The 19255-nt window shown below is 43.7% G+C and overlaps 1 protein-coding gene across 1 annotated transcript; it reads left to right on the top strand.

The window, feature by feature from the left end:
* The first annotated feature begins 358 nt into the window (after positions 1 to 358).
* Positions 359 to 15927, top strand: MRPS6 (mitochondrial ribosomal protein S6). The gene is made up of 2 exons (XM_025871859.2): positions 359 to 531; positions 15655 to 15927. Exons 1-2 carry the CDS (start codon positions 374 to 376, stop codon positions 15842 to 15844), a joined length of 348 nt encoding a protein of 115 aa, XP_025727644.2. The 5' UTR covers positions 359 to 373; the 3' UTR covers positions 15845 to 15927.
* Positions 15928 to 19255: the final 3328 nt, after the last annotated feature.

The raw sequence follows: 19255 nt of genomic DNA, 5'->3' as shown, positions 1-19255 counted from the left end.
CCAAGAGGATGGGATGCTCTTCCCCTGGAATTTGGATTTTGAGTCATGGGATACAAGGACTGACAGTGATTGGCGTGGATTCATCCTGGCCAAGGTGCTCTGAAGAAGCCATTTCTTAGTTCCTGCTTCCCAGATCCCTGCAGCTGCTCTGGTTCCTGAACGCTCCGCGGCCTGGTTCTTCAGATTGTCCTTCGTATCTGTGAGCTATCTCGTATCCTTACACTAAATGTCTCTCTCTTTAAATTTTAAGTTAGCTAGACAGTTTCTGTTGCTTTTTTCCCCTGCCAATAGAGCTGTTATGATTGGAACTGACCAGACTTAATTGTTCTAGTTCTTATATTGATTCTGATATGTTTTTTTCTTCTCTTTAAAAATGAAAACAAAAAAACAGCCAGAGACTGCTGCTGCCTTGAAACGTACGGTAGAAGCCCTGATGGACAGAGGGGCGATAGTGAGGAACTTGGAGAATCTGGGTGACCGAACACTGCCTTATAAGATTTCCGCCCACAGTCAGCGGCACAGTAGAGGAGGGTAAGTTTCTTCATGAACCTCGAGAAATGTCTTTGATAGGCTGTAAAGAATACTGTTTAGTTCATCTTAGAAACGATTTTAATTTCTCAGTAGATCTCTGTTGCGCCAGGTGGTGTGTGGGTACATACTCTAGCGGTGGTGTGATTTAAATGGGCTCCAGTAAAGCTGGCCCATAATAAACCATAATCAGAGTACAAAAACAAGTCATGTGAGGAGCAACAGGTGTGTAAGCTTTTGATTGCAGGAAACTTCTTTTTTTTTTTTTAAAGATTTTATTTATTTATTTGAGAGAGCACGAGAGGGGGGAGGTCAGAGGGTGAGGCAGGCTCCCTGCTGAGCGGGGAACCTAATGCAGGACTCGATCCTGGGACTCCAGGATCATGACCTGAGCTGAAGGCAGTCGCTCAACCAACTGAGCCACCCAGGTGTCCTGCGGGAAACTTTTCTTGTCAACCTAAGCACAGTTTTCCCCTGACATTTCTTCAGCTTTGCCTTTAAAATGCCTCAGTGAGCAATGTGCTGTTCACATACTCAGTGCATCCTTTGTAAATAATGTGGGTTGCAGGTAACAAGCAAAAGGTACTTTGAGTAATGTTGTGTAACCAGCACCTGACCCACAATAGAGAAATGGTTTTATGTACTCCAGACAATAATCACAATCCTCTGTTACGAAATTTTTTCTCACAAAAGTATATAGCACTTTCCTCAAACATATTGAAGATTTGACTCTGTGGTAATAACTATCCCTGTAGAAATTCTTTGATACCAGTTTGCTTGTTGAGTTGATCTGAAGCTTCTCTGCCCCCCGGTGATATTATTTTTACCCTCATGATTTCTGGTTTGGAGGAGAAATCTTCTGATACTGTTGAGTTTCCTAGAAGTAGTAGTGATAGAGAAGATGGAAATGAGTTTTTAGTAGTGGGAAAGTCCGGGTGTTGAAGACTCCATTCTCCTTCCGGTACTTGCCAGCAGCGTGGCCTTCACCCAGTCTTTAGCTGCTCCGATTCCTGCTTCTTTGGATACTGAACTTAGGTGGCCATCCTCCCACCCACGTTGTCGTGGGGATCAGATGAGGTCATCTCTCGGTGTGCTCTCCGGACAGTGCGGAGCGTGGATGGTGCCGCTTTCACCCACGCGGAGCTGGGGTCTTGCGCCAGTGCTGCCCGCGGGAGAGGTCTGCGTGCGGTCACGCCTCACACTGAGGCGTTCTTCCTGCATTTAAGCCTCTGCCGAGGTGCGGCACATACTGCACATTTCATCTTTTGATTGCTTCACCTTGTTTTGTGCTGGTGTTCAGCTTCTTGAGAACACCTCTGAAGAGAGTGCCCGCGGCGTTGCTAGGCAACATGAAATGCATAGTGGCGATTCCTCTGCCACAGTCGTAACAGAGAGGGATGGAGATTGTGTGTGTAACATTTTTTTTTTAACTTAACCACAAAGGGGTTTCATTTTAACAGCAAGGCTATGAGTCCTTTTGCCTTTTTGTTTAGAGAGGAGCGTATAAAATTCAGCTAAGGGTTGTTAGCCAGGTTCTCGGTTGGAAAGCACTGAACAGGGAGGGAAGCCTGTTCCCTCATTCATGTGCTTTCAGGGATGTGCACTAGGAGTGCTTTCTTCTGTCCCCTTTCCAAGTAGAATTTGTTGAGGGTTGGTGTGACCAGCATTCTAGAATTTGCACTTCTCACAAGTGCTTGGGTATTGCTGATCCTGCTGTCCGAGGACCACACTTTGAGAACCGCTGTATTAACTCCTTAGTTGTCAGGCCTCTGTGTGCAGTGCTGGGGTTGGGTGGTGCTGTTTTTCTTTTGTGGATGGAGTAAATTCAGATCCTGGAAGAACTCCCCTGGAACTAAGCCTGAACTGCTGACTTAGCCCCACGTTCCGGATTCCTGACAAGGTGCATGTGCCCCACCAAGGACTCTTGCTGTCACTTCGTTCATTTACACTTAATGATTTTATCTCTGGTTCTGTTACTCTCAGACTCCTCAGCAAAGGAGGAGCAACATTTGTAGAGTGTAATATATGTGTGTATTGTATATAGACACAGAACCTCCCTCCCAGTTGGGGAGGTTCATGGTTTAAGCTTGTTTTTCTGGTACTAATCAGTGTCTTGTATTTATTTGTTTAAGGTAGTGTTTTCCAAAGCGTGGTCTCTGAAATACTAGTTATACAGTTATGCTCCACCAAAAAATGGTGTGTGTGTGTGTGAGAGAGAGAGAGAGAGAGAGAGGGAGAGTGCAAGCATTTAGGTGTGGGATCCCTTCTAGAGATGCGCAGCATACGTGAGTGTAATAATGGTGAGAAGCCATGCAGTAAGTTGCCTTCATTTATCAACTTTATTTGACTGTTACCTTTTATTTTTGTAACACTCATTAATACTCTTCACAGTGACTTTTGGTAAAAGTGGAGATGAGGGGCTAATGTATTTTGGAGTTACCGGGGTAAAGATTTAAACTTGAGTGGTGTGTCATATGTCTGTAGTGTGGAACTTAAGGATAGTCTGATACTCTCTTGACTTCCACCAGTCCTCCCCTCGGGTCACTACCCCCAGTGATGTTTGTACCAGGCTTTTTGTTCATTTGGTAAGGTCCATGTGTGCGTTGCACATAGCCACATAGGGTGTTACAAACATGTATTAAGTAGATTATGTGCCAGGATTATGTGCTGGGTGCTGGAAAGGCTCAATTTTTCCAAGTGATTAAGAAGAAATAGTGGACTTGTTTGTTACGAACTTAGCATTTGAAAGTTTTTAACTCTTGGAACATCCCTGGAGGCATGGCATGTATCTCTAATTTTGGTGAGGCGCTGGTTTGAATCCTGAGGTTGGTATGTGAGAGCGAGTTCTTTTAGCTGGCTAACGAGTGAGCCTAGATGCCCTCCGAGAATCCACATCACATTGTGGTACTGTTGGTATTATGTGTTTGTTTCTCTTACATTTTATGGGAGGAAATGTATATCCTGGTGGTATTCCTAGGTCTCGGGATGGTTCTTGTGATTGTTGTGGTTCCTGGTCACAGGGAGTTTTCAGCTGAATCAGGGACTTGCCTGCACATTGCTAACCGAGGCACCAGCCAAAGAGATACAAGGGTGGGGGCCTAGCACAGCAGTGTTCACCTGGCCTGGCTGGCAACCAGTCTCTGCTACAGTTACTTCCCATCTTTTGGGTGATTGTCTCTGTCATTCTCCATCCTCGCCTCCTTCCCCCAAATCCCTACCGCTGGTGCACACGTGCCAGATGGGCCCAAAAGAAAGATGTGTGGGTAGCAAAGCTCATAGGTAAGAGACATACTGCTGCCCTAGGTTACCTGGGGGTCTCCCCAGGGGAGGAGGCAGCACCTGGTATTTATTATTATATCAAGTCTATGACCAAGATATGCCAAAAAATCAAGTACGCTTGTTGTATTCCAAATATTAGTCAAGTTGTCCCCCAGGTGATGTGAATTAGACCAGGAAGGAGTTAACCAGATGCCCCTGTTGCTCTTTGGGCCATGTTGGGGTGGTTGGGAAGTTTGGGTCTTCTGGACCAGATTTCTAGATGGAGGCTCTGGCCTTAATCATCACCTGTTGTCTCCAGCAGTGTCTGGAAACGATTGGAGCCTGACTCAGAGTTGAGGAGGCAGCTGGGGGTAGGTCTTACAAGTTCTGAGATGCATTCTCAGCTCTGGATTTGCTTTGGTCTCCTGGGGGCCCATAGAATTTCTCTACTTAGTACCTTCAGATGCTCACCTTTATCAACTCTGAGCAAGGGAAGGTTGGTGTAGAAGATTCTTACTGTATTCCTCAGAGTCTAAAAGGTGGTGATGTGACATATGCAGAGGGGAGCAGTGGTGGGGTTGCTAAAAAGGGTCAGGCATTTTCTGAGTTGTGGTATCAGGCACCGGCTGCTAGAAGCATTCCGGTGTCAGACGCCAGGGCTGCACACACCAGTGTAAGGCTGTCTTTCCACTAGATGGGGCTGGACTGAGACTGAGCAGGCTTTTGGTGGAGGAGAGAGGACTGTAGAACAGACTGTGGTCCATATTTCAGTGTTGGGCTGGTGCTTGTTTGGAAAAGGATGCCCCCGATGGGCTTTGACCGTTCTTACCAGGTCTGATTTTACTGCAGTGAGATAGGACTTACTCCAGAAGGCGTGTGTAAAGGAACTCTGACGTGGTGAGGGAGGTTTTTCTTGCCTGTTTTGTCCCTTCTTTCTTCGTTCTCATCTGTATTAAAATGTGAATAGGTGCTTATAAGATCTGCTGGCCTACATATAAGATGCCCTTCTATTTACGGGTAAGCAGAATGATAAAAATAACCGGCTCTGTGGTGAATCAGTGGAATTTTACTGACTCGCTCCCCAAATGTGTCTGCAGCTTACTCCAAGAGAGCTGGCACCCTCTCTAGAGGAGATTGATTCTTCTCTGTAGTTTTCCTGTTAGCTAACATTTCCATGTTCTTGTGCTTTCCTGCCAGCATTAAGTCCAGGCCAGCATCCTGGCCCCATTTTTGTGTGAAGGTGCTCCACAACTGGGTTTCAAGGCAGAACTGCTGTGGCCTTGGAGGTTTCTTTTTTAGGGGCAGCATCTCAAGATTTGTAAGGATTCTTCACTAGGTTTAGTGGTTTTAAAAATGTATGAGACACAACAGATATAAAAAGAATAGGGCTTTTCCATGCAGAGGGTTCCTTGGTTTTAAGGTGAAGAATTCACTGTCTCAGTGAAGCCTGAATCCAGCAAGGTTTAACTGAAACAGTCTAGAAACTGGCATTCAGATGGATCTGTTTCCGAGCCTCCGAAAGGCTTGAAGATGCTCCATGGTTTCAAATCCCTCCCATCCCCCTCCTCCACCCCCCACCCTCCGGGAGCCACCGAGTGCTTCAGTGGAAATTTCCACTTGTCTGCTAGGGGGAAGGGGAGGCTGTGAGTGTGCCACTGTGTCTGAGAGAAACAGAAACAAAGAATATAACTCAAATTCAGGCAAGCGCTTTTACAGGAAACTTATAAAGAACAGGGTTAAGACAAAAGTGAAATAAACAACAAATAACGACCTTGAAGTGTAGGAGCACCGCAGGAAGACACACATCTTCCCTCCACAACCTGGGGGCAGGCCGGGGGGTGGTGACAGCTTAGGCAGAAGGCGACTGGGTGAGCCTAGGGGTAGGACCGCAGAGAGGAGGAGCGAAAGGTTAGTGGGAGCTGCTGGTTCCCTTGGCAGGCCAGTGCTGTGGGGGCAGCGTGGCTGGTGGCCTCGTTTTCCAGGGCTGGGCTGTCTGTCCTGGGGAAGCCATTCTCTGGGGCTTCTCAGATCCCCGGGGTTTCAGTCATGGTAGTGGAGAGATTTGGAGTGTTGAGTGTCCTAAGTCGTCAGCTTGAATACCACATGGGCAGGTTCTACCTGTGAAATAGTTCCCTCCGCCTTTTGAGCACTGGACTCTGCAGTAAGAGCTGCATTTGTGTATCGAAGCACTGTTTGTACTTTCTGTCCTTGCCTAGTATCCGCCATCTCTCTGCTTCCGCCTCAGCAGAGTTGGTGCTGCATAAATGTTAGGTGCTCTTCCGTAGGAGAGAGAGAGGCTTGGGTAAAGCTGATTTCTGCCTTGTAGATGCAGTATGATTCTATAATTAGAACCACAGGTGGGTAACCACATCTTTAAATGTAAACACTGCTGGGCTTTGTGTTTAAGGCAGGGGTGACACTGACATCAGCCCTGGCCACCTGACATACACGACCACTTCACAGTGCCACTGAGCGGCACAGGGTTGAGGGGGCTGGGAATGTATGATCTAATTAGACTGTAGCTGGCTAAACTGGGTTTTCCAAAATGGTTTGTCCATTTACTGATTTAATGGTTGATTGGGGAATGGAAAACTAGAGAACTTTTTTTTTTCCTTTTTGAAAAGCCAGCTTTGAAATACGTCAAGGCACACGCAATTGTAGTCATAATTCTCAACTATTCCAGCTTAAATTGTGAGGAAGCAGATAAGAAAGAGTCCACATGTGTTATGACTTTGGTCTTGTTTTTGGTTCTGCCTAGCTTGGTTAGGGTGGACGTGAAGATTGATATTTAATTGTGGTTATTGAATCCTCTCGCTCCTCCCCTCTTAGGGCCAGGCTGATGGTGGGGCAGAAGGCTCTCGGATTCCTCTGGAGACACTGGGACATTCCTCTTTTGCCCCCTTCCCTTGAACAGCCGCTCCTCTGGACTTCAGAATGGCTTCTCCTTCAGGATATAAGGCAGCCTTCAGGATGTAAGGAGTCGAGATCAGGGGAGTTCAAGGTCATTTTTTTCAACCTGACTCCCATTTGTATAGATCTGTTATGGACCTGTGTGGTCACAGGAAAGGGATCCTTACAGGCGTCAGGAGCTGCCCAACCCACTACTCGAAGTAGACTGTTTGTAGGCCTCACTTTCTTCAGGTGCGAAAATGGAAGGGCAGGACTGCACTCTGTACGCTCTCACGTCAGTGTCATTCCTCAGGTCATCCTTCTGCAGTTAGAAAAGCCCAGCAGCTGGGAGTCGGATGTCCATTACTGTCATTTCCACAGTCTCCTGCAGGACTGGGGGACTTGTCTAAATAGTGGGAGCCTGGGTTTCTGCCAGCACAGTAGCCCTGTGACCACTCTCTCCAGCTGGACTAAATGTTCTGGGAGGTCGAGGCCATATGTACCTCCTTTTTAGCCTCTCTTTGAGGTCTGCCCATAATAGATGTTCACTGACCAGTTAAGTTTGTCCACTTATCTGGGGAAGAAAAAAAAAAAAAAAAATATATATATATATACACACACTGGTGGCACCCAGGAATTGATCATGGTCTTTTCTGTACGGGAAAGCCGTAATGGACTATTGACCTGTGTGCTTGGGCCACTAAGGTGGACGGAGATTGAGTTTGTCCTCAATTTCTGCTTGGTTCCCTCATGGTGGGCAGAGACCACTTAATGCCCTAGGAGGAAAGTGGGAGGGTTAAGAGCTTCAGCTTTCAACCAGGAGTGGTGAATACAGTAAGATCTACCCATCTCTGAAGCTACTTGCCCTCTTCTCTATTTTGTTAGTGTTTCATTTTTGTGGAAATTTCCATGGTATGATAAGGAGCATGGGAGTAGAAGCAGCCTTTGCCCACATGAGCCCTAGGCACAGATCGGCAGGGTGATAAGTGTGAAATGACTGTCACAGCTGTAATTGTGGGCACAAACCTATTTGCATTTTGGCCATGCTCTTGTTTAGGTTTGGTTGCTAAAGGGAGTGTCATGAATGGTGGAGGGAAGGCACACTGGGTAAAAGGTAAAGGCTAGAAGCGTTTTTATAGTAACAGGGATCTTCCAGAAGCCAAGTTACAGCCTAATCTTAGGACATCCAGGCCTTTTTCTAGGTAGGACTTCTTCTTATCCTTGAGAAACCTCTAGAATGCTGGCTGCAGATACCAAGAGATGTGGTTGACACAGTGGGGAACTGTGGGGTCTGCAGCCTGGAACCTGCCTTTTACTCTGTGATCTGTAGCAGTTCCCCGGTTCCCTCATAAGCAACACGAAGGGCTTGGACTGCACTGTCTTCACGGCCCTCTCCACCACTTACATTCTGTGATTCTGTAACCCATTGGTCCCAAAGCTATGTGTGGCTTCTATCCCGGAGTCAAAAGACCTGCTTTGTTAGAATCCTGGCCGTGGTCACTTAGTAACTGAGTGACCTTGAGCTAATGACTTAATGGTTATAAAACTTTAAAGGAGGCAATGTGTAGGAGGAGCACTTCACAAACTCCTAGAGCAGCAGTGTTGCTAGGAGAGGGCTCCTGGACCGAAACAACACGCAGCACCATTTCTCTTCTTCCACTTTTCTGAATTGCCACATGGAGTGGCGCGTCCACTTCCCGTTCAGCTTCTTCCTCAGAAGCTGTTTAAAAGATGTGAAAGCGCTTTGAAAACTAGAAAGTTCTATCTATATAAGACACTTTACTTTTAATTCCTGAAATAAGAGGTTTCTGATAGTATCTGGCATCTAGCTTCCATCCTTGGGTATTCTTTTTACCCTTATCACAAAATGGTACCCAAAAACTTTGAGTGTCTTTCTTCGGATGATTTGGTGAGTGCCAGTGTGTAGACAGTGTTGTTTAGGAAGACTGCATGCGAGTTGATTTGTGGGCAGTTGGCAACTGCACACCCACTTTCTCTTAAAAACATATTTAGACACCCAGGCTAGCCCACAAAAATGCCTCTGGTACAGTTGAATGGAAAACGGAACAATGGTTGCCGAACCCCAGATAGGCTATTGAATAACTTGAGTACTTGACTGCTAGGGCAGGCTTAACTGGAGAGCAGGAGACCCCTGTGGACTTTCTGGAGGGAGGGGCGTACTTGGAATACTTCCAGGACTGGCATTGGTGATTGCCTGGGTTATCGAGCACCCAGAGCATGTCAGGCCCATGCTAAGCACGTTCCTGCATGTTACCCTATGTGTAATACATGGCATTTCACCAGCACACTGCCTCAGGCTTTAAGTGTAATAGAAGAGGAAGACTATTTTAGGGAAACTAGACAAAGGGCAAGCTAAGAGGAAGGAGCTATAGAATCAAGTATGGTGGGAATGTTGGTAAACAGAGGGTGGAGGTCATAACTTGTCACTGGTAGTTTGGAAGGACACTTTGATGAATACGGAATGAAAGAACAAATGAATAGAATGGGAAGAAAGCGACGCTGGGGCTATGCTGGGTGAGAGAGTTCCCTGCCCTGGCCACCAGGCGGCCATAGTTATTGCAGGCTGGGGGGAGTTAGATAAAGGGCTGGGGATTGGCAAAGAGAAGGTAATTTAAGATTGATCACACTGACTTTTTAGGCTCTATTGTAGAGCCTTACTCAGGGTAAGTAATCAATAATTAAATTTGAACAAATGGGCAGTTCTTAAGTTGGGTGATTGCAAACCTAGTCCCTTTTATATGAAGTATAAATAAACAAATGGAATTGTGCCTTGGAAAATTTGGCCATTTGGTGTGTAATTTTCAGAGTAAGCCCAAATGGTAATCTCATCAGTGAGCAAACATACAGGTTACTTCCTCAAGAAGTTTGCCTGATGATGGGAGTTTACACCATTTTTTAAAAAAGATTTTATTTATATATTAGAGAGAGAAGGAGCAGGGGGAGGGGCAGAGGGAGAAGCAGACTCCCCGAAGAGCAGGGAGCCCGACGTGGGGCTTGATTCCGGGATCCTGGGACCATGACCTGAGCCTAAGGCAGATGCTTAACCAACTGAGACATCCAGGCGCCCCTACGCCATTTTTTTTTAAAAGATTAATTAATTTATCTTAGAGAGAGTATGAATGGGGAAGGGGCAGAAGGATGAGGGAGAGAGAGAGAATCCCCAAGTATCCTCTTCTGAGTGCCGAGCCTGACACGGAGCTCGATCCCACGACCCTGAGATCATGACCTGAGCCAAAATCAAAGATTTGGACACTTAACTGACCAAGCCACCCAGGCGCCCCAGTTGGCACCATTTTTATTTTATTTCTTGAGAAACTCTGGGAGTCTTCATTATCTGTAATTGCTCCCTCATCACCATCATCCATATCAAATCATTCACCAAGTCCTGCCCATTCAGCTCTTTATGCACCATTATTAAATCAACAGCTTTATAGAGATACAGTTAACAACACAATAAACTGCACATGAAGCATACACTTTAATAAGGTTTGACACATGTATATATACCTGTGAAATCACTACACTCAAGATAATAAATAAATTGGTCACCCCCCAATTTCCCTCCTGTGTCCTGTGATCATTCCCTCCACTTGTTCCTGTCTCTAACAACCAGTGGTCTGCTTTCTTTCCCTGTACATTAGTCTATATTTTATAGAATCTTACTTAAGTAAAATCAGACAGCATCTGCCCTTTTTTATACTAGTTTCTTTCAGTCAGCAAAAGTATTATAAGATTCATATATATCAGTAGCTTATTCCTTTTTATGGCTGAGTAGTATGCTGTTGTATGGACATACCACAGTTTATCAGTTTGCATGTTGATGGATATTTGTGTCGTTTGCAGTTTTGGATTATAAGTAGAGCTGCTGTGAACATTCATAAACAAGTTGTTGTGAGGACTAATGCTTTAATTTTCTTGGATAAATACCTAGGAGTGGCATGGCTTGATCATAATGGCAAGTGTATGTTTAACTTTTAAGAAAATGCCAAAACAGTTGTATCATTTTGCATTTCCACCTCATTAACACTTGGAATGCTCAGTCTTTTTAATTTTAGCCTTCCTAGTAGGTATCTCCGTGTGGTTTCAATTTGCATTTCTCTAATGACTAATGGTATTAAGCATCTTTCTCAGGTGCTTCTTTGCCATAGTATATCGTTGGTGAAATCCCTATTCAAATTTTATGCCCACTTTTAAAAAATTGGGTGTTTTTTTTTTAAATAAATTTTGAGAGTTTTATATATTCTAGAAAGAAGTCCTTTATTAGACATGTGATTTGCAAATCCCAGCCTGTGGTTTGTCTTTTTATTATCTTAACAGTATCTTTCAGAGAACAGTGTTTAATTTTGATGAAGTCTAGTTTATCAAATTTTTGTTTGTGGATTTTACTTTTAGTGCTGTCTAAAGTTTCTTTGCTTAACCCAAGGTCACAAAAGTTTTCTAGCTTTATGTTTTATTATTTAGATCTGTGTTCTGTTTTGAGTTAATTTTTGTATATGATACAAGTATGGACCACAGTTCATTTTTTGCATACAAATAAGGAATTGCTCAGCACCATTTGTTGAAAGACTGTCCTTTCTCTTTTGAATTGCCTTTGCACCTTTGTCAAAAATCAGTTGTGCATATATGTATGGATCTATTTCTGGACTCTATTGATCTGTTTGTGTATCTTTATACAAATACCGTACTGCCTTGATTACCATAACTTTTTAAAAAATTTTTATTGTTATGTTAATCACCATACATTACATCATTAGTTTTTGATGTGGTGTTCCATGATTCATTGTTTGTGCATAACACCCAGTGCTCCACGCAGAATGTGCCCTCTTTAATACCCATCACCAATTACCATAACTTTTTAATGAGTCTTGAAATCAGGTAGTATTAATCCTTCAACTTTATTCTTGATATCAAAGTTGTTTTGGCTGTTGTAGGTCCTTTGAATTTTCCTCTGTAGCTTAGAATCAGTTCATCAATTTCTAACAAAAATGTCTTTTAGGGTTTTGATTAGGATCCTTAGGAATTTATAGATCAATTTTGGAGAATTCATATCTAAACAAATTTGAATCTTCCTACCCATGAACAAGTTATGGGTAGGAAGTTATATCTCCATTTATGCCAGTTTTCTTTAATTTCTTTTAGTAATGTTTTAGGGTTTTTAGTGTACAGGTCTTGCACACCTTTTGTCAGATTTATCCTTAAGTATTTCATATTTAATTTCAAGGTGTGATTATTTGTTGCTAGTATATAGAAATATAGTTGATTTTTGTAGACTGCAACCTTGCTAAACTCACATATTATTTCTAGTATCCTCTTTGTAAATTTCTTAGATTCTCCTATATATACAATCATTTCATCTGTAAATACAGACAGTTCTACTACTTCCTTATCAATCTGGATGCCTTTTCTTTTTTTTCTTGCCTTATTGCGCTGGCAAGAACCTCCAGTAAAATGTTGAATAGAAATGGTGAGAACAGACACCCTTCTTTATGCTCAGTTTCAGGGAAAAGCATTAAGACTTTGACCAGTTGGTATGATGTTAGTTACAGGTTTTGCAGAGATATCCTTTGTACAGTTGAAGTAGTTCCCTTGTAGCTGTACTTTGCTGAGAGTTTGTCAGGAACTGGATATGGAATTTTTTTTAAATGCTTTTTTTTTCCTATTGGAATGATCATATGGTTTTTCTTTTCTTTTTTTCTTTTCATTATGTTCAGTTAGCCAGTATATAGTACATCATTAGTTTTTGATGTAGTGTTCAGTGATTCATTAGTTGTGTATAACACCCAGTGCTCATCACAACATGCGCCCTCCTTAATACCCATATTAGGGTTTTTCTTTTTAGTTTGGTAATATGGTGATTTACATTGATTGATTTCAGATGGTAAACCAGTCTTGTTTTCTTTGATAAACTCTACTTGACCATGATGTATTATTCTTTGCATATATTTTAGTAGTCAATTTGCTAAAACTTTTAGAATTTTTTTTTCATTTATGTTTGTGAGAGATATCAGTTTTTTCTTTTCTTTTAATGTCTGATTTTGGCATCAGGGTAATGCTGGCCTCATAGAACAAATTGGGAAGTGTTGTCCTATTTTCAGTACCAGTTTGTGTCAGAATTGGTGTTTTTCCTCAAATGTTTGGTAGAATTCACTGGTAAAGCCATTTGAGTCTTTGGTTTTCTTTTGGAAAGGTTTTTCACTACACATTTGATTTCTTTAATAGGTATAGGGTTAGCTATTTTTTGAAGGAAGTTTTGGTAGTTTATATTTTTCAAGGAATTTCATCTGAGTTGTCAAATTTATTGTAAAATTTGTTTATAATAGTCTTTTTCCATCCTTTTATTATCTTTAAAATTGTAGCCATTTCACCTCTCTCATTCCTGAATTTGTCTCTTACCCTTTTATACTGATCAGTCTGACTAGAGGTGGATCAATTTTATTGGTCTCAGTGAACTGGTATTTGGTTTCATTGATGGTCTCTCTTATTTTACAGTTTTCTGCCTCAGAGATTTCTGCTCTGATATTTATTCTTTTCTTCCCCCCCCCGCCCCGACCCTGGTCTTACTTTGCGTTTATAATTTGTTCTTTTTTTTTTTTTTTAAAGATTTTATTTATTTATTTGACAGAGACAGCGAGAGAGGGAACATGAACAGGGGGAGTGGGAGAGGGAGAAGCAGGCTTCCCGCTGAGCAGGGAGCCCAATGCGGGGCTCGATCCCAGGACCCTGGGACCATGACCTGAGCCGAAGGCAGATGGTCGAGTCACCCAGGCGCCCTGTTCTTTTTTTTTCTAGGTTCTTAAGGTGGAAGTTTTGAGGCTTTTCTGCTTTTCTTACATAGGTGTTTAGTGCTACAAATTCCCTGCTTTAGTGGCATTCCCCAAACTTTGATTGGTGGTTTTCATTTTCATTCAATTCACATTCCCTTTTGATTTGTTCTTTAACCCATAGACTGTTTAGATGTATGTGTAGTTTCCGCGTATTGGGGGATTTCCCCAAGTGTCTTCGGTGAGATTCGAATCCCTTTAGATTTATTGAGTCTCATTTTATGGCCCAGAATATGGTTGACTTTGGTAAATGTTTTGTTTGCAACTGTGAACAGTGTGTGTCCTGCTCGTTTTGTTTGGAGGGTTCTGTAAATGTTGGTCGGTGGTGGTGCTCACTTTTTCTATATCCTTGCTGATTTTCTGTATACTAGTTTTATCGATTACTGAGAGGAATATTAAAAGTCTCCAACCATAATTGTGGATTTGTTTATTTCTCTTTTCAGTTCTGTTCGTTTTTACTTCCTGTATGATGAAGTTCTGTTGTCAGGTACATGCACATTTAGGATTGTTGTGTCTTCTTGGTGAACTGATCATTATATATTATCTTTTTTTATCCCTGGTAATTTCCTTTGATCTGCAATCCACTTTGATACTACTGTAGCCACTTGAGCTTTCTTTTGATTAGTGTTTTTGCGTGGTGTATGTTTTTCTGTCCTTTCACTTTTAATAATTATTTACTTGAATAACTTTCCCACGAGGCTCAGCTAAGGGTGAATGTTCACCTGGGAAGTTGTTTTATATGTTTTGAACTCTCTTTGTATGGAATTATAAAAAATGTCAGCCCTTTTCTCCTAACTCCCGTGTCAAATCTGTCCATTTTCAGTCTGGTCTCTTCTGCTTTCTGTGAGAATTTCACGTCTCATGCTAACAGTCCTGCAGCCAGATATTTACTGTGGGCCTGGTGCATGTTAGCCTCTGTTCAGGGTGCTGGGGATAGAGCAGCAGAGTCCTGCTGAGAGCGGTTATGTTGTAGTGGCGTGAGGTAGATGATAAGCAAATATGTACTCTGTCTGTGGTGATGAGAGCTCTGGGAAGCAATAAAGCACTGAGTAAGGCCGATGGAGTAACGAGGTTGGGTGGGCAGGCAAGGAGGATGTTGTTTTAGTGTTGCTTTAGGAGATGTGATCAAAGAGGACCTCTGACAAAGTGACATTTGGACCCAGACAGGATGGAAGTGAGGGGTGAGCTCTGTGGAACTCGGGCGAAGAACATTTCTGGCAGAAGGAACAGTGAGCGCAAAGACCTAGGATGGGAATATGCGTGGGGAGGAGAATGTGGCTAGAACAAAGTAAGCGATGTCAGAGGTCATCTCAGCCAGCTGGAACATTGCAGAATTCTGAACTACTGCACTGAAAACTGGCCTTTCACAGCACTGTCGTTCAAACCCAACAGTACAAGGGAGGCTTACGCTTTTAGAATTGAGAGGAGGGGCACGGGCAGGGAGGAGGGCTGCTTCTTCCTTTGTAACGTCATCCAGCTGAGCTGACGAAGTTGTTGATGTGGTAAGAAGAGTGGGCTGGCTGCAGTGCCCTTCTGGGGTAGTCTGCTGTGGGTGGAGGAATGTTCACTTCTTTCCCATACCCCAGATTCCCATGATTTTCCTTCTGTTGTCAGTTTTCGAACATGCAGGATAGTCTTAGACAAGTCCCAGGCCTTTCAGAATCTTTTCCCTTGTTTGTGAAGTGTGGCCGTTGGTATGTACTGTGCCCCTCGGGTGCATTAAGTTACTTGTAAAATCCTTTAGAAAACTAGAAGACTTACCCAATAGATGTTTTCTCAAAAAATAGTTTGAGAAATTTAGCCTTAATAGTACATTCTGTTCCTTAGACCCATGGTCTTACTATACTTTATATACTTCGCACTGTATGTAATGTCACAGTGCTTTTTGCTACCACAAAGTTTGTTAGGATTCAGATTTTCACAAGAGTGTAAGGGGACCGGCCATAGGGAAGAAGGAGGTTGGGCAAACACTTCTGTTTAGCTGGTCAGTTGGTAGTTCCTATGTTGACAAAGTGTGTGTGTGTTTTTTTGTGTGGCCGATCTTACCTGGAGAGGAGTAAAGTGAAAACATTGACCAAAATAGTGGAAGTGTTGTATTTCAGAATGCAGAAATTCACAAATTTTTATTTTATTGCAGGTATTTCTTGGTGGATTTTTATGCACCAGCCACAGCTGTTGAGAGCATAATGGAACATTTGTCTCGAGACATTGATGTGATTAGACCGAATGTTGTAAAACACCCTCTGACCCAGGAAGTAAAAGAGTGTGAGGGGATTGTCCCTGTCCCACTTGAAGAAAAACTATATTCCACGAAGAAGAGGAAGTGAGAAGATTTACCCAATTGTAGCTTTGTATTTAATTCTCTTTCTTTTGAGTACCATGGATTAAAAATTTACAAACTTGACCCTTATATGAGTGTTATAGGTGCCGTTTAATTTTTCTAAGGAATTTCTAGCTCTTGAACTCCCTTGCTGTGAGAAGTTGGGGACTGGCTTGCTTAGAGCCACTTTGTAATCTGACGTGCCAGCACATCATTCTTGATTTCCCTTCATTAATGTAATTTCTTTATCGATGAGGACTTTGCCCTACAACAACACTAACACCATTTTGCAGAGCAAAGCTTATAGAAACTGCCTCGGATTGCAAGCTAGTCATTCAGACTGTATAACCATGCAAAATAAAAATTTAAGAACACTGCATTAACTGAGTAACTTTTGACCAGAATGATAAATGTAATTTCAAAAAAAAAAAAAAACTCGGGGAGGTGTTTTGTCTCTTCACCTACCCCAGCAGCGCGAAGGGCCCGAGGCCCTGCAGCTCTTGGCCGCCCAGAATGCTAGCCGTGGGTGCCCCGACCAAGTGCCGAGACGGGGGAATAGCCGGGGGTGACGGTGGGGCAGGGACGTGTCTCTCCCTCAACTACTGGGCCTTCTGTAAGAGCAATAACTTTTTCTTGTATCTCACAGTTAGCCTGTCAGTGGGTGGGGGGTGTTCTGTGTAGAAGGACACATATGTCCTGTGGCTTGAGCTGTGGCGCCCTGCTTCGTCTCATTCTCCTGCCCTCAGCACCTGCCTCCTCCCCTGTCCCTCTGCCCCAGTGGGCCTCTTTGAGAAAGTAGCCGTCTTTAAATTCTGTTCTTCCTGCCTTCTCCCCCTACCCCGATGAATTGGAAGCCAGTTGCTTTTGAAGTCGGGGTTGCCCGAAGAGCCACCTGGCCCCAGAGCCTGTGGCCAGTGGCATGCTGAGCTCTTAAATCAAAGACTTACAAGAAGGCACATCGCTTTTTTCAGTTTTTTATTAGATACTTACGGACCTACTTTTAAAAAACATGTCCTAGAAATAAAAAGACAAGTTTTGTTTTGAGGCACAAACAAGACAAGTTTTTGTTTTGGCTGGGGAGTGGTTGGTTTGGGGATGTTGTTATACTTTGGAGACTAAGAACCAACTCGTCTTTGCTTGAAATGGGTGTAATTAAGGTTACCATATTTAGCAAATAGAAATGCAGGGTGCCCGGTTAAATTGGAATTTCAGATAAACAATGAAGCATTTTTTTTCCCCATAAGTATCCTCCAAATACTACATGGAACGCACTTAGATCAAAAAATGATGTGGTGTTTATTTGAAATTCAGATGTACCTGGGTGTTCTGGATTTTATGTGGTAACCTTGGTATAATACCTAGCCAGAGACAGGGTTGGCTCTGCTCCCCAAAGCTTCAGGGAAGGGAAGCCAGCATCCTCCGGCATCCTGACTTTTCAACTGACTGCATCGCATTAGGCGAGTTCGAAGAGCATCGGGAGTTAATAGGAGAGAATGCAGCCAGCGTGCTCCAGTTTGCCTCAAACTCTTATTCCCTCGGCCTGCCAGAGAAGTGATCTAGAAACTGACTGTAATTTCATTCCTGGTCAGTTCCAGATAATCTGTTCTATGAGCCTTGATGTACACTGCAGTCTTAGGATCAGTAAGTGCTACCAGCCTTTAAGAAAAGAAAAGTCCATGTGTGGCCTCTGCCCTGGGCTGAGGACCCAGCGTCTCTGGCAGCCGGATGGCTTCTGAGGCACGTAAGGAGGAGACTTTCTCCTGGAACAGTCACTGCATCTCCTCTTCAGTCTCCTCAGAGCTGCTGCATCGGAAGAAATTGACAGGGATCCACCTTCCTGGAGGGGTGCCCTGCACCGGCGTCCAGCAGCAGCCCAGAGACAGAGCTGCTATGCACACGTGGTTGGGGCAGGTACCAACTACTAAGTAGAACCTCTTACGTTATTTTTATAAATTTATAAATTTATACAGTCAGATCATGTTAAAGCAGGAAGGGGCCCAGAGATTTGGCCTCTGCCTCTTATAAATCGTGACAAGCCTGAGACACACATGTACAAGACAGGTGCCCCAGGAACCAGCAGGTGCCCAGCTTCTACCCAACCCAGGGCTTCCTCCCTCTGTCATGCTGCCCATCTCTGAATTCTTGTTGTTTGTTTTTAATTGACGTATAACTGACCTATAATGTTATGTTAGTTTCCGGTGTACAGCGTAGTGTTTTGATACTTTTATACATTACAAATGTACAAAATGATCACTCTGATGGGTCTAGTTACTCACTGGTCACCACCCACGGTTATTACAGTGTTAGTGACTATGTTCCCTCTGCTGTACATTACATTCCAGTGACCGACTGACTTCATAACTGGAAGGTTGTACTTCTTAATCCCCTTCAGCTGCCCGTCCCACGCCCATCCTTCTCTCCAACAACCACCAGTTTGGTCTCTGTGTTGATGAGTCTGTTACTGTTTTGTTTTTTAGATTCCACATAGACGTGAAATCGCGCAATAACTGTCTTTGTCTGAGTTACTTCACTTAGTCCAATACCTTCTAGGTCCATCCATGTTGTTGCAGATGGCAGGATTTCATTCTTTTTCTTGAGAGCCCAGAGAGCACCGAGCTTCAACCTCCTCCAGAGGCAAAATACTATAAAATAAAGTCTCTTTGAAGAGCAGTCGTTCAGTAAAGAGGGTCATTAAAAACTGTAGGCTGGAAATAAAAGGGATAAAGTGGAGGTTATCTGGGAAAATATGCTACTTCCTGCTTCATTAGGAATTTCCTGAAAGCACGGGCTTGTGGCCAGGGCCTGGGAGAGCTCAAACTTCTCCCGGACAGTCGCGTGCACTTGCACTCAGGCGCTGCCCGAAGTAGGTTTTCCCTTAAGGTTGCGGATGTGCAGTCTGCGTGCTGCACACGTTTTCTCGGGGACCTCGTTTCGTCCTTCCAGCAGCCTTGTGAGGAAGCATTGTGTCATCCCTGGTGTTCGGATGAGGAAACAGAGTGATTTGACCTTGACCCCACAACTACAAAATGACAGCTGGGATCTTGAACTGGGGACCCGGATGCCACATGGTCTTTTCCCTTCAGTAAGTGCGCGCTTTCCTTGTCCTGTCAGGTTAAACAAGGCCCCTGGACGTCCGGGGTGAATTCTTACCGTGCAGCTAGTAGCAGTGGTCCTCATGGCCTGAGTGTGGTGCTGGTACGTTCTTTTCCTGCAGTTGCTGGTCCCTGGGAAGTCGACAGCTGTTCTTGAGCCTTCGAGGTCATGCTAGTGTTGAGAATCCTGTGGCACAGTTTCGAGAGTGCTAGGAAGGAGGCTGGCTAAGTAGGGCAGCCACGCAGTGTGCCACTTGCCCTCCTCGGAAGCTCCAAAATGAAGCCACGGTCTCTTCTCTCTGAGCTGCTGCTGCCTAGCTGGACCC

This window comes from Callorhinus ursinus, unplaced genomic scaffold (assembly GCF_003265705.2).
Source record: "Callorhinus ursinus isolate GAN/ISIS: 27379988/994484 unplaced genomic scaffold, GSC_fseal_2.0 scaffold1, whole genome shotgun sequence".
Lineage (NCBI taxonomy): Eukaryota > Metazoa > Chordata > Mammalia > Carnivora > Otariidae > Callorhinus > Callorhinus ursinus.
The sequence above is the reverse complement of the archived record's forward strand: the minus strand, read 5'-3'. Positions and strand labels throughout refer to the sequence as shown.